Here is an 18,593-nt window from a genome sequence, read left to right on the forward strand (position 1 = left end):
AGTAGATCTATAGCTAGCTTATCGATATAAAGAGGTTAAAGACGTTTTTAAACAGATCCTTCTAAATAATATTAAGGATAAGATAATATATTGCGTTATAAGCCTTCCTCCAGTCGTTTAAATCGTTTTACAGGGTCTTTAAAAAATACCGGAGGAGGTTCTACTCGTATACGTAGTCTACGTCGGATTTAAAGGGTTCTCCTAGTTTTTCCGGTTTAGGGCCCCTTTCCTCCGGATTAGCGTTCTATTAGTCCTAAAACTTTCGTTAGTATTAAATTCTAAGCTATTGCTAGACCTTTAAGTAAACGTTTATGTAAAACGGCTTTTAATTATTATTAAGGATCTTTAAAACCGTTTTAACGTTTGCTTCTAGTCTACAGATCTGCTATATGCCGTAGGTACGAGCTTCGTTTCAGATATAATCGAACTATCGTCCCTAGTCGCGGAAGGTCTTTAGCCGTATAACGTTAAGAGTGTAATCCTTAAGGACTAAGTCTATTTTGCCGAGGAAGGTACTTTAACAGTTAGCGACGGGTTTTAAAAGAGAGAGGAGAAAATGAACGAGCTGAGCGCTTTGAAGATTGATTTAAAGGCTTATAACAAGAAGGGGAGGTTCTCTTTCTACGTAGCAGGAAGGCACCGGGCTTATAACTGTGATAGCCCGGACCTATGAGAGTATATATGGCGGAAAGGAGTGGTTGGAAGCTGTTGTTTAAAAGAAGAAAACAACTATCTAATGTGCCTCTCCTGGAGGCTCCTTATATATACGATGGATGCCCAGAATGGCGGTCTGAGCAGGCAGAATGCCTGCTGGGGTTCAGGACCAGGGTATAAGTCCCTATAGATCCTGTCACACCTGTGTAACGCCATCGGCTTCGTCCCGGATCCGTCTGACGTCTACTGGGGCATTGAGAACAGCGGTGTCGATTTTGCTCACACCGAAAACGGCCAGCGCCGGATATTCACAACAACAACCCAGCCGAGGAGCTCAACAATCATAGGATTTTGTGTCCTTCCTTTGCCAGGGCCTCTAAGGTGCACACAAGGATGAGGCTAACTAGTCCGTGACTACAACAGTCGGAAACCTCCTGATAACGCGCAATGAAGGTACGGCTACCCGACCTGTTTCGCAGTCTGGGACCCTTCAAGCCTCGACGGCAGCCTCAGAACGGGTGACAACTTTATCGTCTCGCCCAACAACACGTACAATGACGCGGCCTGCAACACAAACAAGGCGATCCCGCCTCACCTGATCTTCCTCGCCCACAGCGCGCCTATCTGGAACGCCTTCGACGCCGACGCCAAAAACATGTACGTCGCCTTCCACGGGTTGTGGAACCGCCAGCCGCCTACCGGTTACAAGGTCGTCCAGATTCCCTTCCAGAAGCTGGCCCATGGCAGCTATGACCTTGTCGCCCCGCCTGACAGCCAGGACGGCTACAAGGACATCTTCAGCGCCACCGATCCGGCCGGTTGCGCCGTCATGGGTCTGGCGATGAGCAGCTGCTTCCGTCTGACAGCGGTTGCGTGCGATCCTGCCGGTAGGGGTTTGTTTGGGGGCAGCGACAATGGCGCTGGGGGCGAGATCTAATTAATATGTCCTCACTCCCCCGGCCAGCTGAAGGAATGCCCTCTATTAGGGTGTGGGAAGAAACGAGTGATGGTTCTTCACAACACCCATGTGGATTCCTTTCACCTTGCTTGCTTTCCCGAACGCCACAATCTTTGCAGGTGCCTGATGACGGAGTGATGTAACAATTGATTTCTTTTTTTATTTATTATTGTGACAGCAAAAACGGATCCGCTGATGCTGCCATCAGCTAGTGCACCATATATACCTGCTACTGCAACACACCCCCCCAGACCGAGGCGAGTAGTCGAGGTCTGAGTCCCCTGGTGCACTTATTTATCCCTGACTTGGAGTTAGAGGAAATTTCATCTCTACCCTCCATCGCACCCCCCAGGGGTGCCCGGGTGTTTTATTTATCAGACGCCACCCTAAAAACGTCCTTTTCTGGGTGTCAGGGGTGCAAACACAGGTTTCGAACTCAGAGCCTTCTCATTGTATGTGACTTTTTACAGTGCAGGTAGCACTAGTTATCAACATACCGCTGCGTAAACAGAAGAGGACCGGGCTCATAACTGTGACAGCAAAAACGGATCCGCTGATGCTGCCATCAGCTAGTGCACCATATATACCTGCTACTGCAACAATTATTTCTTGTTTTCCAAAAATATCTCGTCGTCGTTCAAGCAGCCGAGCCTACTGTTGCCTCCCTCACCCCAATCACCCACCCAGGTGCCCATCTCGTCTGGGTGCGATGCGGAGGCTTGAAATCTCTGAAAACAGGCAGGCTACCACGAATCCAAACCAAAGTTGCCTACTTAGCGCCTTCTCGCAATCATGGCGTCCGGGTCTGCATCCCCAGTCGGTGCCAGGACTCCTGCTGTGCGCAGGATCGCGACCGTCTTGGTGATCACGGCGGGATCAACACCCTCAGTCGTCTCCGGAAACCTGACAGTATCGAGCCATGCGCGAGCGTCCTCCTCCGAATAGTCCAGCTCCGTGCTGATGAACTGGACTGCCTCCTCCTGGTTGTCATTGAAATGCTTGATGCCAAGATTGAGCTTTTCCAGCAGATCTTCCACCCGCGGATCGAGCTTGTCTGCGTCCACCAGGCTAGTCGTGGCAACAATCTTCCAGCTGCTCCAGGGGGTGTAGATCTCGCCAACCCTCCTAATCTCGCCCTTGTCGTAGTAGCGCTTAGAGGTGAAGTGCTCCCACATGAAAAAGTCGGCCTCGCCCGAGTTGACAGCTTTGCGGAGGTTTTCGAATGTGTTGAGAACAACCGTGTCTGAAAACGGGGACGTCTGTTCCTGGCTGGCCGCCAGCCATCCACGGAGGTCGGCAAGAACATAGCCCATCACGTAGCTGCCCGAGCCGATCCGTGACACGCCAATCTTGCCACCCTGGAGAGAGTCAATATTTTGAATCTCGGGCCGATTCGCTCCAGTTGAGATGGCCCAGCCTGTAAGAGATTGGTGTCAGCAATGATAAGGGCAGCGGCGTCGTACCAGGACACATCGGTCAGAAGTTCAGGAGCGAAGAATGAACACATACAAAGTGGAGTCTCTACATATGTCCCAACGAGCCTGTAGCCACCATCTGGATCCCCGGACTCTTGACTCTTTCCGAGACCAGCCACCCAGCCCTCCGTGAGACCGATTCCGACATCAATCTCACCACCCCGCAGAGCTGTGATCATGTGTCCAGTGCCGGATGGGAAGGGGATCAGCTCGGCTTCGAGGCCATAGTGCCTCTTGGCAAAGTGAAGGGGTGTTGAGAAGTGCTCCGGCACGTAGCCAACCTTGAGAGGAGAGGCCATGGCTGCTAAGTATTGAAGGGTCTGGATTGCTAGGATCCTAGAGTTCCAAGGTTGAGTGAACGGAAACTAGATCAAACCCCCTCACGGCATGGAGAAGCGCCCAGAGTAGGCAAACAGTTGAAAATGACGCATTTGTGGGGCGCAGTTGGACAGGAACATTTGTAATGGAACCTACTTGGAAGAGAACCTGACAATTTGGCCGCGGGATCCACCAAAAACTGTTGTAATGGAGAACCCATAGGCACAGTCGGCTCGTTTCTATGTCACCCGCCTGCAATGCAGATCACCCCATACGGTGTACGCTGAACAGCGAGCTGCAATCCGGTGCTAACAGATATTATTAACTTCCGTGAAACAAGTCAGAGCCATTGAACTGACCTTTGGTAAATGGGAACAGACGAGCACCTCCTTAGCTGGTACTCGGGAGACTTGAATGCACCGCCCGATAATTAATGATACCATAATTAGGTACACATCTAAATTGTTTTCCCTACCTGCAGTTCTACCTCTAGGTACTGTTCCAGACAATTTAATTTTGGATCTTCTTGATTCTGAACTCGTATGCTCTTCTGCCACTCAGAACTCGCAGGCATTGCTCCGACCCGGCTTGAGTCCATCTTTATTATGCCAGTCATGAGAGACATTACATTGCATCTCTACATAAGCAGAGGGCTTCTGGATGACGTGGCCATCAAAAGCAATGCTCAAGTACTTGGTCACTATGCTGTTGTTCCTTTTGGCGGTATGTTGGACTCGGATGTTGCAATTGTAGTTCCCGGCCCATAACCAACCGGACCATCAAACTTTTGTGGAACCCCCTAGAGCCAGACCGCTCCAAGCAACCAGGAACTGCGTCACCTACCTGACGGAACATCCCAGAGGTGCCTTAGTGCTCAGAATCATGTTCTTGATTCAACCTGGGAGCGTCAGATGCACTGGGGTGGCGATTTTGGCTCAGGAGCTCCCCGCCATCGGGAGAGTAAGTCCTCGAGATCGCCTGTAGCCACCTGAGCCACTTGTCTCGCGCAACATTCTTTTGAGTCAATTGAAGCACTCTGCGATACCAAGGGGTGCTCGCTATTGCCCATTAAATCCCTTGACTAAGCTGCTGGGTAACCCGAGGTTGGGTCGCTACCGAGATATTCCCTGGCCAACCAACTCTTCTCAGTAACCACTGCGCGGTCAGCTCTCGCTCGTCGGATTGTTCCAACAGCCGAGACAAACCCAGGAAGTCGACCACGGTCAATATAAGTCTTTCAACCCAGGAGAACGTGCGGTCTCGGTCCAAGTGGCCCCGTTGACTTGTCAATACAGCTAAAAATAGGGTCAATTCAGCCGGGAGCCCTGTCTCGACGTTGCCGAAAACGCAAGCGGGAGCTGGCCCCGGCTTGGCTCCAAATGGATCGTGGAGAAGATCGTCGTGGTATCCGGGCGTCGAAGATGAAAGCCGTTCTCCAGGTGAGCCACACTTTCATTTCAGCCGAGACAAACACGAGAAACCGAATGGCTTCCATGCTACATACTTCATGGTTGATGGAACCACATAGCTGGAACCCCTGGACGGGACACCGGATACAAAAAGGCAGCTTACATTCCCAGAGCCTGGCCAAACTGATTCCGTCCACGTCCCGTCCTAGTATTACCACACAAACACCTCCAACAGCCACAACCTTGTGTTACAACCTGCTGCCAAAAGCCCGCCACGAAACCCTCATCATGCACTGTCTCTCACTCGCCCTTCTTTCGCTCCTCGGCCTCGCCGCGGCCACGGTGGCCCCAGTCGCATCCATCGACAAGAGACCCTGTGGCTTCAAGATCACTCCCTGCCCCCGAGGCACCTATTGCGAGAAAGTCGACCCCAAGTGTGACCGCGGCGAGAACTGTGCCGGCTTCTGCATGCCACAGCCCCAGACCCTTGTGACGTCGACAAGACCGAGCACCCCGAAACCAACCTACATGTCCTGCGGCGGCTTCCGCCCCATCCCGCAGGGCTGCCCCAAGGGCGAGGTCTGTATCGACGATCCGTATGTCGGCGGCTGCAGTATAGCTTGCGATAGGCCCGGCATCTGTGTCAAGCCCGTCTTCTGCGGCGGCATCGCTGGCATCCCGTGCAAGGATGGCAAGAAATGCGTGGACGACCCTAGGGACGACTGCGACCCCACGAATGGTGGCGCCGACTGCGGTGGAATCTGCGTCTAGAAGGGAGGATGTTTAGGAAATCTTGCTGTCACATCGCTCTTGAGAAAACGTGGCCAGCAGCCAGTATAGCTGAAACTCCAGAGTATTATCATGGGTTGTTCGTGTCCAAACAGCAATCAATGAAACATCTTGCTGGGGTGCGTTCAACATAAGTTTTTGTTCGTTCGTTCGTTGTATTCCTAGGTGGTGTTGTTTGTGAAGTGTTCCTTTCACACGGGAGCATCTCTCTTGATGCTGTGGATGGCTGTATGTTTGAGGATTCCAACACATATGTCATGGTGATCGTAGAGTCTATCACCAATTTCTGCGTATCCAAGACCCAGGGAGTATTAATACTCAGCTGACAGAGGTTCATCGTTGCAATGCTGTAACTTCAATCAATGAAGTTTATAGGTGCTAATGTTAAGGAGTGTCATGTGCCCACAAATAACTACCACTCAACACAGCTATGAACCAGACTGATGATGATATAAGGCAAATCGTTTCAGGCTTGCTGTAGCATTTCAGCTTTCTCTGGCTACCCTTTATGCTGATGGACATTATGGTAGCTGTCCTGCCACGACAACTCCGGCTTCAGTAAAAAGATGTTGCAGTAGCAGGTATATATGGTGCACTAGCTGATGGCAGCATCAGCGGATCCGTTTTTGCTGTCACAAAAGAAGAAAAAAAAGGCTCAATCATCCCTCAACAGATTGATACTTCCGGGGAGAGTCGGGAAATCTCCGAGACCTGGAGGCTTTGAGGTTGTTGAGAATAGTGGTTCATCAAAAACGAGAAACACCAGAGATGTGTATAGTAATCGTAACAACAGCCAGGATCAGTCCACAATCGATTAATGAATATAGTCATGAACAAGGGCACAATAGATGAACCCAAATATCACTGGTACCTAGGCACCTAAAATTGCACTAGGTGCCTATACATGGGACATTTCACCTCGCAAAACCTGTTTTGAGCACCACGATATGTATCCATGTGGTTACCAAGTTATAAACCAGTGTCCAACATATTGAAACTCTATTGTCCCTTTTACTAGTCGACATCGCCCAGCACTACACACAAGAAGGTGTCGAACCTCGACAAAGACCAAAACTTGGAGTTTGAACATGTCACTCCCCATTATATCATTGCAGAAACAAAACAACCAGCCAAACATGTCCTAGAAGCAAAAGCATGCCGCACGTCCTAAATGGTGTAGCGGAAGAAGGAGGCCAAATCGCCCTTCTCGCGCTCGGCAAGCCTCTCCTCCTCGGTGTACTCGCTCGGGGGCTTGTACAGGCGGTCGCGGCGGGCGTTCTCGCGGCGCAGGTAGATGGTCATGACGATGGAGAGGATGAGGGCCATGATATGGAGGGCGAGTAGGGCGACGAAGCCCGGAATGTACCTCGGCTTGTCTTTGGCCAAGAAGAGATAGGCCGACATGGTTCCGCCGAGGTTGCCAAAGCCGACGTGCATGGCGATGCCAACGCCACGCTTGAGCGAGCCGCCAATGTTGTTGCCGTTCCATGCGACACCCTGCGGGACGTTGGGGTAGATGCCCGTGGCCATGAAGAAGCAGCCAAGGTAGCGCACAGCGCTGTTGTCGGTGGCAATGAGCATGATCATGCCAATGATCCTGTGATTTTCCCTGGTCAGCGTTGCTCTCGTTTGATCTGACCACGCCTGTCGAAGATTGCCGTGACACTTACGCAATGAGCATGAAGCCAATCATAAAAATACCACGCTGGCCCAGCTTGTCAGCGTACCAGCCAGCGCCGACGCAGAAAATGCAGGCCACGAAATAGGGAGGAACCGTCATCAGCTGCGCGATCTCGGGGGTCTTGGCCGTGCCGAGGTCGTTCACGATGGTGGGCAGAAAGAGCGAGTACGAGTACAGCCCAGTGTACACGCCAATGGTGATGAACATGTGCACCCAGATCTTCCAGTCCTTGACGGCGTCCCAGAAGAACTTCATGTGGAACTCGTCGGCGAGCGAGGACCGGTCACGCTTCAGACGAGCCTCGACCTCGGTACGCTCCTCGGGCGTCAAGAACTTCGCCGTTGCCGGATAGTCCTGCATGACAAAGTAGGCAATGATGGCTGGAGAGCAAGATCGGGGGTTAGCGCCCATGGTCATTTGAGGTGCGGAGGCTTGTTGGATGAAGCCGAGAATCGAGCCCCTCTTCCGCGAGTTCTGAACGTACCGACAACAAAGGTAAGGAGGCCCTCAAGAATGAAAATCCATTGCCAGCCCGAAAGGCCACCAACGCCCCTCATCTCCATGATGCCGCGAGCAAGCAGGCCGCCAAATGCACCGGCGGCAGTAGCGGCAGAAAAGAAGACGGCCATGCGGAGACCACACTCATGACGACGATACCACATGGTGATACTTGGGTAAAGGACTGTCAGTATCAACCGTTTGCGGTTGTTGAAGACGCAGAAGCACACTCACTAGTAGGTGATGCCGGGAAAGAGACCACCTTCAGCCAAGCCCAAGGCGGAGCGGCAAGCCATCAGGCCGGCGTAGTTGTGGACAATGCCCATGAGGGTGGTGCAGATGGACCAGGCAACCATGATGCTGGGAATCCAGATGGACGGGCGGAAGCGCTTCATGGCCATGTTGGAAGGCACCTCGGCGAACACGTAGAAGGGGAAAAAGACGGCAAGAGCATCGTTGTATTGCAGCCTCGCCGGATCAAGCTTGAGGTCCTCCTCGAGAGTGTCGAGGCGAGCATTTCCGATGTTGCTGCGGTCCAGGAATGAGAGCAAATAGAGGAACGAGAGGAAGGGAATCAGAGCCAGGTCGATCTTGCGGATGAGCTTCTTGGTCGAGGACGCATCCCAGCCGGCGCTCTCGACGCTGATATCGCCGATGGCAGGGTCCGTGAGGTTGTTCTTCTCGTTAGTGACGCTGTCAGACTCGGTCGTGGGCACATCGGGTGCCGATACTTTGTCGTGTTGACCCATGGCAGGCGGATTGCTCTTCTGAGGAAGACAGCTCAGGATGTGAGAAGGAGATGGGGGACGGGAGACCAGAGGTGCGTGGTATGCAACTTATGAGACACGACGGTTCGAATGTGACTCGGGGTATACCAAAGCACTATGGAGATACCGCTCCCTTGGAAACGAGGGGGATGCATCCGGGCAAGGACGCAAGAGAGATGAGACGCCATATCTTATACTGTTACACATGAGGAAGCATCCTCTGCCGCCTCCGCCCAGTCGGAGACCCGGACCCCCGGCTGCCATCGGGGGGTGTGATCGGGCTGGCGCTTCTGCTGGCGTCCTGTATGCTGGACGCCCCCTCGTCGCCGATGATGAGGTCGCATTGTTGTGTATCTGGCAATTACCATGCAGATCCCAGGCCGGTCAAGGGGGCTAGGCCACGGAGCATGGGAACGGTGTGAGGTTCCACTTCCCCAGAACCCCGTCTGCTTGTCATATCCCATCCCGGCCAACCCCAAGCAAACACAAAAACCCTGGATTAACGGCGGAGCGGAGCAAGGCTAAACGGCTAGCGTGTCTTTACACTTGCTAAACGTTTCCAGTAAGTACGCTGGCCACGCACTGCTCATCCCGTCTGCCGAAGATGGTCTGATAGAGGCCTTGCGCTCACACATCTGACAGACCAGACAGGTTCTCCTCATCTCAGACATGACGGCGTGTCTTAACGGGATGGGTTAGTGCGATTGGCCTAGCATGGCTACACACTGATAACCCAGGGATTCCGCACTGCCAGGGGGAGGGGTGCGGAAATGTTCAATCTGAAGTCAGCATGCAGATGGTGATGACGTACGGAATACATACATACTTACACCGATCTATGGTATAGTACATTCCATAACACCCTCCACGTGGAGGCATCAACTGTATGCACTGTGTCCTGCGCCGCCCTTAGCACTTTGCACGGCACAAGAGGGATTTGGCCCACATTCCGTGGGGTTTCTCAGCAGCTGTGGCTTCTCAAAGCATGCCAAGTGCATGAGTGGTGAGAAGCCTTGTTCTGTCTCGGGTACCTACTATGGTAGGTGGTCATCTTTTCTCGCAGGCTGACAGCGAGTCGCAAACAAACGAGAGCTTCACAATCAGCCTGGAGGTTGGAGGTCGATCCATCATCCGGACGGGCCGATGTGCAGTGAAACACCCCCCGTGGTTCCATGGATGCCAACCGTAGGTTGCATGCCAAGATGGCCAATGGCAGGGCAGGCTATTGAAGGGGTGTTCAGTCCTCCCCCACCCTCACTCTTCTTGCAATGAACCTTGCAAGATCTCGAGAGAGAGCAATGGAGTTCGAAGCAGCCAATCGCAGAGGCTGAAGGTGCTGCTACACCGTGGAGACCTTGATCTGTGCAACACGTCCGACTTGGCGGGCAGATCACGAGCATCCATTGTGTCGTTTTCTTCGTGGTGCCTAACACGCTCTAAGACCCTAGCGTCGCCCAGAATCCGCCAAAAGCAAGTTAGAGCCGGCCCCCGCACGTGGCATTCGGCAACGGCAAGCCGGTTGAAGCTTCTCGGACGGATGGATAAAATGCCCTGGCCAACTGGACGCGCGGAACGAGCGGTAACGCTAGCGTCTGCTGTACCAGGGGGGGAGGGAGGGAGGGTGTGTATCTGACGGCCAGGGAAACGACACGATCCGTCTCACGAACCACCAAGTCCCCCAGCGCTCAAACTGGTGAACGATGATGGTGATGCGTCTCTTGAATCCAGAGCTCACATCGCCTTCCACGCCTCTCAAGAGAATACCGCACATGGTTTTGGCAGAGACTAATGCACCAAAACCTCCACATCTGATCCACAAGCCCGAGCATTCTCGTCCATCGCCTGCACCCTCATGTCCGCCTCGGAAAGATGGCGCTGCGCAAGAGATCCGGGCGGACCAACGGAGCTTCAGCATGATGACAGCGGAAGGCTTCTGGAATGATACGACCAGGGCGGTCCCGTGGTTCGCACTGGAGAGGCGCTTGGACGGGGACGAAGGCTTGAGCTAGCAAATTCCAGATTTGGTCTGGCGCACATCAGGTCCCGGACCGCGTGTGACAGGAAACAAGCACTCCGCGGTCGGGTGGTGTATGTCTGGCATATTGCCGCGACGGAAGCGCGTCTCAAGACATTGAATCTGGTTGGCCTGCCGCTGATCATTGCATTGATTAGCATGTGGGAAGAATGAGTTGACATGAGTTGGGTAATAAAACTTTCAAGGCTACTTGCATCAGGGCGACGCGTACTGGTGTTTTTTATGGAGTGAAGGACCATCAATATAACGAAAAGGACTTCTGAACCTACACAGCACACTTCCTCTGACCGTCAAGTCTGATCTGAGATCAGATCAGGTGAGTCTGGGGAAAACAACTGATGAGCCCACTTCCCCAGATCCCGCTCAAGGCCCAGGATCTCGCAATCTCACATCTGTTCTCCGCCAATCTTGCACTGCTTCCCCGGATTATTTTCCATTCTGGATTTCGGATTTCCTTGCTCCATCATTCCCGACTCCATTCCCGACTCCGATCCCCTGACCCGACCATGCGTGGGGTTGTGAACCCACTTCCCCAGAGATGCGTGGCGTTTCTCCATTTTTCCCCAGAAAGCTTGTTCCACTTGATGATTGAGGTTGTTGGACTCCTCCCCCCCCCCCCTTGTTTGTCAGCGCCTCACCCTCGGCCCAGTTTGGCACTGCTGTGGTGCCATTCTTGGGGCCTCGAACCCTCAGCTCGGCCACCTTGGAATCAAGGATCCGGCTATAGTTCCTTTCCTCCGGGAGTCCTTCAGCTGTTCGTGACCGCCATGCCGCGGTCCTGGGTTGCGTATTCGCAAGGTGGTGGCAGCGATGGAGACATCGGACACGCTAGCTCAATGCACCAGAATTCCCCGAGGCCTTGCATAGCTTTTCGGCAAGGTGCCGGATCACGGCGTTTCCTTGTGTTCCACCAACTATCCAAGTGGTGGAAACCCAAAGCTACGCAGTATGCAGTGCAAGGGGGGTCCCCTGCCGTGGCCACCGCTTGGCTCGCAAGCCCCTCCCAGCTCTCATCGTCTTCTCCCGCACATCCCCCCAGACACGGCGAGGCGCGTTTGCCTTGCCGTTTCATTGTGATGGATACCGGAGCTAACCCCAAATTCAAACCTCCATGCCGTCAACACTTGAGCATCCCCTTGCCGCAACCCACAACCCACCCGCAGTCCGCAGCCATCATGTTCCGTCGACGCCAATCTCGGCCGATGTCCAAACCGATGAGGCTAGCTCAGCGCCCAGATTCCCATCCATCAACCAGCCATGGTCAGCTCCCCCCTTGCCTAACGGCCTCCCTGGTTGTGTTTGGCCCCAGCACGGAATCCCAATCCGGTAGTTATCCGCCCGTCCGAGATGCAAACAAGAGGTCAGCAAGGCAAGCCAAGGCGGCGGCACGTCTGACCCCAGTGCCGAAGTGACCCCTCCATTCTAGCCACCCAGAGCCGTTCTACGCCGCACGCCCAGAGCCAGAAAAGGCAGGTCGTCTGGCTACCATCCCCGACGTCTTTGTCGCAAATGTCGTGTTCGCTGCGACCTCAGGCTCAACAAAACTCGTGTGAAGGGTTTGCTGACCGACCAGCACGAAAACCCAATGGCCGCCGATATCGTTTCCCCTCCCGTTTTTCCGCAGCCTGTTTCCGTAAGATTACAGTGGAGAGTGAGTGGTGTAGCACAAAGAAGCTGCTGGCGGTGAGTTTGAACTCTGTCCAGGTCTTAAAAAAGCAGAACCCGAGTCCGAGGCCTTGGTGTATTATTATGATGGCGGTAGAGCCTGGCGTGGAAGGTATCGAGAAACACAACCATGGGAAGCTTTGTATCTACACGGCGCACCAGGTGCTGAAGAACCCCCACATTGAGCCAGCCTCCACTGCCCGCGTTGGCACAGCCAAGGCTTGCTCTATTTGCGGCTTGTCAATTTGGCTTGAGCTTTAAGTTTGCCACATGCGGCTGATCTTAGCTTTTGTAACGGCTAGACCAAGGCTGAACTGCCGTCTTATCTGGCTTGGCTTCTTGGGTTTACGATGCTTGTCCTCAGAAGAGCCAACGCTCACTTGTTGGGGTTGTGTTGGCCACCTCCGTTATCGCTGATCCTCATCTTGTGGTATCCCAATCCCGCCTCCACTCTCCTTCTCAAGAAACTCTGACCGCCATCCAACGTGTAGGTGCTAAAGATGTCCGTCCAACCTGGGAGTCGGGCTCTCCAGTGGAATGGTAGGCTACATTCATCATGGGAGGGGAAGGAGACAAAAAGCCACAATCGATGGCAAGCCAGCAGGGGGCCCTCCCGAACCGCCTTTTCTCTTCAACTATCTGTAGCCACCTCCAATCCGCACCCGCCGGGTAAATGGAAACCCGAGCCATTGAGATCCAAGGGTTGTGAGTGATGTGGAACATTTTCCAGAGAGAGTTGCAGGTCATCCCTTTCAGACGCGGGGCCGCTGCTGTGCTCAACCGCCTCTTCCTGATTGTAGGGGACCTCTCCCCTCTCGTTCTTCCTCCAATGTCACAACACCCAGGGGTCGGAAACGTTGAAGTTGCAGACGAGATTCATCGGGTTGTTCTGTCTACAAAGGCGTATCTGTTGCCACCCGGCCGTGGTGATACAATTATAACCGGCTCCCATTCGCCAGCCATGGTGTTGCAAAGCACATCGGACCAACTTGGAGGCCATCAAGTACATACTACGGTATAATGGCGATGTGCGCTGTGTCAACGGCGCGCAAGCGATGCAACAACCATCTCCACATCGCTTGTGATGGATGTCTTTAGCCATTTCAACAACCCGAGCCGTCCTGCTCCACCGACACGGACGCGAAACTGGTTGGTCCAGAGCGCAGCCAAAGTCAAAGCCGCACGGCTAGGTACACGGGGCGCCTATCCTACGCCCGTCCATATGTTACACAGGACTTTGTCGCGATCAGCCCCTACCCAGGTTCGGGTCTGCCTCTCGCCATGACTGACTACCCGCCTCTTGCTCTGTTCAACCACTGGCTCGATTCTGTGTCATGGGAGTTGGTCCGGACCCCTCCCCAAGCAACAGCGCTCGTGAGAAGCCCTGGGTTTGTGCTGGATTCCCTCGAGCTATCCAGTCCGCAGCAACCGAATCAATCACCTTTCCCTGGAAACGCCATCAATCCCGTTCAAGTCTCGCCGGATACCAGACACAAACTCTCCGTCTGGATCTGAAAGGATTTCGGCGAACCTGAGCGACATCGTCCCGTAGGTCCTGGCTGTCTCTACATCCCCAAAGCTGTAGAAAATGCGCATGAGTGACTGGTAGTACTCGGGGACTCTCGCCAACAATCGCTCATCTCGTGCCAGCTCAATGAGCTCACGGCTGAGCTCGATCAGGGACTCGTAGTTGGTCGTCTCATCTTGCATGGCGTAGTAGATCTCCACCAGACGCTCCCTTCTCTCATCTGATCTTTCTCGAGTCTCTGGTGGTGCCGTACACAAGTCACAGGTGCAGTTGAATCCCCAGTTTGCCAGGGCCTGTTTCCTGTGGATCGTCGGCATCCCTAGTGGGATATCTGTCTGGGTCAGCAATCCTGCTGGACGAGTTCATTGGGACATTGGCTTGTCCTACAGCTTATAGTGATTTCCTGTCCCGGCTCTATGTCTTGTATTGCTACAGCAGACATAGAGAGATCCTGCGACATGAATCTTGGATATGCGCTTGGGCTTGTCAGTTGTCGAAAACATTGTCCAACGAACGGGTTGCCGTCGACTCACTTTGGGTTACAATCATGGTTGAGTCTCTGATGGGCCCGACATATCAGTAAGTGAAGCGGTGACTGACATCTCTTGTGGAAAGGAAGGGGGGACGAACCGCAATCTCTGGATAGAGCCCTTTCATGTCCTGGCCATCTACCGTGATCCCAAAGGCGTTGGTTAGAATCACTTCGCTGACCATATCTCTTTGCCACCTCTCTCCCCTTGCCAGGCTGAGTATCCTTTCCTGGTCTGTCAACTGCGCAAGTGCCAGTTGGAACAAGCGGTCATTTTCTTTGTCCTCATTCGAGTCGAAGAGGGCTTTATCAGCAACAATGGCTGGAAAACTCGTCATGATGGTTTCAAACTTTTTAATGCGACGAGTTGCCACAACTCCTAACCCTTTTCCTGGGATCGGGACCACGATGTAGGGTAGACCATCGCTTCTTGATTTCAAGCGGCCCCGATGGGCAACATGGTGTCGAGATTTCCAGGCTGGGAGGGGATCATCAACGGCATTAGCCATGCTGGCTGCTACTTGAGGCCTGACGACGAGGCTAATGCCGGTACCGTCGTTGTATGCGGTGGAGGAGTAGAGACATAGCTTCTCCAGCGGCCCAGAAAACACAGAGGTAACGCAGTTCGGCGGATGCGTCCAAGGAACACCTCTGCTCCCCTCGAAATCCGGCTGTGTTGTATCATCAATAGCCACCGCGCAGCTACCAGAGACACTAAGTGACAACTCGACCGGGTCCCAGGGGCTTGTCGTCCGGGTAGCAGCCCCAAGGAATGAGAAGGTATGGAGCACATAAACGGTGCCAGCATGAAGCTCTGTTTGAAAAGTCAACGACACGGCATCCTAAGGAGCGAAAGGGTATGCTGAGCTTACTTCTCATGGTTCAACGTCTCAGACTTGACGATACAAAGGCTTCTTGGTCCCATAAGAAGAAAGAGTTGCCGTAAGCCACCGGACAGGCTGTTCACGGCGTTGACTACACGGCGTCTGCAAATGTCATGCCAGTTCGGTTCCACAGAGGTGATGCTTTTCCAAGTTATAGGGATTTGTGGAGTCAAGGTCGTTTCATGTTTGTTCGGTTCACCATACGTGGCTTGTTTGTCGCGTTATTATTATATCATCTGCCGGTAGCGTTCTCTGTCTATTGATACCAAGCCATGAGTATTTGATCGCCGTCAGGGTTCGTTTATTCGTTGGGCTATATCCCGCCTCCTGCCATGGAACCAAGCCATGGATGTATCAAACAAATAAGCCAAGGCTTGGCCGCAAGCGCAGGCATGGCAGCACCCAAGACGGCAAAGAGCGGGATGAATATTTCGAGGACATAGCCACGTATCAGAGGCAGCTTTGGCTTGCGGGAGCCAAGGGACAGATCCAGGGACTCGGGATGAAGGATTCGGCGCAGCTTTGTTATTCAACTGTATGTAAAGCTAGGCAAAAGCTAACGCATCTACACACACATGGTTGCCACTAGAAAGGAAGTCAGGGAAGGGTAATCACGCTGGCCGTTTTAGTCTCACCGTGAGTCGATGCTGTTACAAAGTCTACAGTATTGTGATAGGACCAAAGAACGCAGAGTTGCTATAATAGCTTTTCTCTGGAAGCGTTTATGCGATTGATGCGGAACCCCACGCACAGCGGTAGTAGGCTCTTATTTGTGCCAAGCTGCCCCGGTGCGTGGTCATGGGGCCGGCACACGGTCTGCCTCCCTTGGCCGCATCGGCTGCATGATACTGCAGCAACGCTCTACTGCCCAGCACCTATTGGCGTATTGAGCCTGGACCTCGATTGTCACTCTTGGAACCATGCATCATCAGTTATCGTCTCTCTGCTGGGGGGTCGGCAGATACTACGCCGTGCTCGGCTCGATGGTGTCAACATTGGGTTGCTCTTAAGCCCCAAAGCGTCAAGTTCAGAAGACGTCCTTCAGACCAGCCAACCGTCCAAAATGGTTGTATTGCAGTGGCCAGGGTAGCATTGGCCACCCGTGATGTGTTGTTGGTTTCCCACGAGTTTGCCAGAATGGCGCTCAGTTGGGAACTTTGGGCCAGGGGGCAACCTTCAAGGTTGGGGGAAATCTGTCGTAAGAACTCCAGGCCGATAGAGGGCGGCTCGGTTGGCAGCACAGCAAGCTTCCATTGGCCTGGAAAAAAGTTCGGGAGCGTTAGCGCTGATACCAGAAGGCATCTTGCTTTCCGAAGGCGCAATACCAGGAGAGCAAATGGCTCGTTTCGAAACGAGCCACAGTTTCGATAACATGACCAGGTGCTTACACATACCACCGTACACCTGCCTGCCCCCCTGCCTGAAGGATCGATGCCAGGTTGAACTCTCGGCTTTCTCCTCAAACACGTACACCTCATGGATTATTAAAGTAACGCAACAGGTTCGTGGCAATACGACTGTCATCTCCCAGCGCTCACCCCTCTTGAGAAAATCGCCCGTCACAACAACGGCCTTTACAGAAGCCGGTGGTGAAACTGTTATCTTTTCTGGATTTGACACCTCAAAAACCACACCATACAACCCAACGTTCGTTGGCCCTGGTGGAAGGTTTTTCTTTTTTCTCGTCAAAGCGCGTCGGGATCAAAACCCTCGCCCTGGGCCACCAGGGTCGTGCGATCTTAGCACATGATCGAGTTCGCTCTGAGGCCGGCAGTGTTGGGGCCGGTATTGGCGCTGGTAGCCTTCATCATCCGCCGGCTCGTGGTTGCTGCGCGGGAGCGGCCCAAACTCCCCATTATCGGCTCCCGGGAGGGTGACTGGTTCCCCTACCACCAGGCAGCGCTGAGGAACCTGCTGGATTTCAAAGCGGCGGTGCTTGAGGCCGATGAAAAGTTTCGAGATAAGGCTGCTCACATCCCGGTGCTAGGCCGTCACAAGACGGTGTTGCTGCCTCGCTCCGAGACCCCGTGGATCACTGAACAGCCAGACTCTATCCTTAACAGCCACGTCCAGACAATTGAGGACCTGCAGACCGACTATACCGTCACCGACCCGTTGCTGATACATCAGCCGCAGCAAAACAAAGTCATCACTACGAGCCTGACCAGCCAGATCGGCAATCTTGTTCCAGACGTCGCTGACGAGACCGCCTGGTCGGTCGAGGAAGTGTGGGGGTCGCCAACCGAGTACCAGGAAGTGTGCGTGTACGACACTATGAGGAGGGTCATCGGCCATGTCTCGAATCGCGTTTTTGTGGGCAGGCCGCACTGTCGCGACCCGGTGCTGCTTGAGTTGGGCATGGCGTATGCCCAGGACGTGCCCCTTGTGTCGATGCTGCTGCATCTGGTGTGGTGGCCGCTGCGTCCGCTCGTTGCCCTGTTCCTGACCATCCCCATCCGCGTGCGCACGCGGCGCTTCAGGAAGATTCTCTGGTCCACCATTGAGCAGCGCCTGACCGACTACGACGCCCGTCAGCAGGGGCTCGGTGAGAAGCTAGGGCCCGAGCCCAACGACTTTCTCCAGTGGTCCATCAAGCATGCTAAGCTCGTGGGCGATCCTTACCACTGGAGAATTGAGGCCCTGGCGGACCGGGTTTTACTCCTCAATTTCGCCGCCATCCATACCTCCTCCTTCGCCATCACGACGGCGATCCTCGAGCTGGCAGCGTCGAAGCAAGAATACATTGACGAGCTGCGGGCCGAGATCGAAGGCGTCCTGGCCGAGCATGGCGGCCAGTGGAACAAGCGGGCGCTCGCGCAGATGCAAAAGCTCGACAGCGTCATGCGCGAAGCGTCTCGGCTGAACTCGTTCGTCACCATCGGCCTGATGCGGGCGGTAACGGCCAAGGATGGAGTCGTTACGCCGTCGGGGGTCAAGATCCCTCGCGGCTGGAATGTCGCTGCCCACAGCTATCCGGTGTTCCACGACGACAACATCTACCCGGGCGCCAAGGAGTTCCGGCCATTCCGTTTCGCCGAGCAACGGGCTGACAAAAGCGTCGATTACGTCAAGCGGGCAGCCAAGGCCTTTGCCACCACAGGGCCCGAATACCTCGCGTTTGGTCATGGGCGGGACGCCTGCCCCGGTCGGTTCTTCGCTTCCAACGAGCTCAAGCTCGTCCTGGCACACCTGGTTGTCAACTACGACATCGAGATCATGAAGAGCCGCCCTCGCAACATGTGGATAGGTATGAGCAGGGTGCCGCCTCTCAAGGCCACGATTCGTGTCAAGAGAAGGGTCAAGGCGTGAGCATTGGGAGATGTCTTGGTCGAGGGGCGCTTGGTTTGAGATGGAGGAACGTTGAACCTGGCTACCTAAGTACCTTACGTGGTCTCTTAAGCGT

General features: G+C 53.9%; 4 protein-coding genes across 4 annotated transcripts; 2 read left to right on the forward strand and 2 right to left on the reverse strand.

Moving 5' to 3' along the window:
- Positions 1-2,385: 2,385 nt before the first annotated feature.
- VTJ83DRAFT_5278 (uncharacterized protein) lies at positions 2,386-3,386 on the reverse strand (the record flags this gene model as incomplete). Its single annotated transcript, XM_071011860.1, has 2 exons — positions 2,386-3,029; positions 3,122-3,386. 2 exons carry the CDS (start codon positions 3,384-3,386, stop codon positions 2,386-2,388), a joined length of 909 nt encoding a protein of 302 aa, XP_070864653.1.
- Positions 3,387-5,102: 1,716 nt separating this feature from the next.
- VTJ83DRAFT_5279 (uncharacterized protein) lies at positions 5,103-5,585 on the forward strand (the record flags this gene model as incomplete). The annotated part of the gene is made up of 1 exon (XM_071011861.1): positions 5,103-5,585. One exon carries the CDS (start codon positions 5,103-5,105, stop codon positions 5,583-5,585), a length of 483 nt encoding a protein of 160 aa, XP_070864654.1.
- A 1,185-nt stretch (positions 5,586-6,770) lies between these two features.
- On the reverse strand, positions 6,771-8,531 carry VTJ83DRAFT_5280 (uncharacterized protein; the record flags this gene model as incomplete). Its single annotated transcript, XM_071011863.1, has 4 exons — positions 6,771-7,200; positions 7,274-7,664; positions 7,769-7,953; positions 8,017-8,531. The coding sequence occupies 4 exons, from the start codon at positions 8,529-8,531 to the stop codon at positions 6,771-6,773; spliced, it is 1,521 nt and encodes a 506-aa protein (XP_070864655.1).
- An 8,405-nt stretch (positions 8,532-16,936) lies between these two features.
- On the forward strand, positions 16,937-18,499 carry VTJ83DRAFT_5281 (uncharacterized protein; the record flags this gene model as incomplete). Its single annotated transcript, XM_071011864.1, has 1 exon — positions 16,937-18,499. One exon carries the CDS (start codon positions 16,937-16,939, stop codon positions 18,497-18,499), a length of 1,563 nt encoding a protein of 520 aa, XP_070864656.1.
- Between the last annotated feature and the right edge of the window lie 94 nt (positions 18,500-18,593).

The sequence above is a fragment of the Remersonia thermophila genome, chromosome 5 (genome assembly GCF_042764415.1).
Source record: "Remersonia thermophila strain ATCC 22073 chromosome 5, whole genome shotgun sequence".
Lineage (NCBI taxonomy): Eukaryota > Fungi > Ascomycota > Sordariomycetes > Sordariales > Chaetomiaceae > Remersonia > Remersonia thermophila.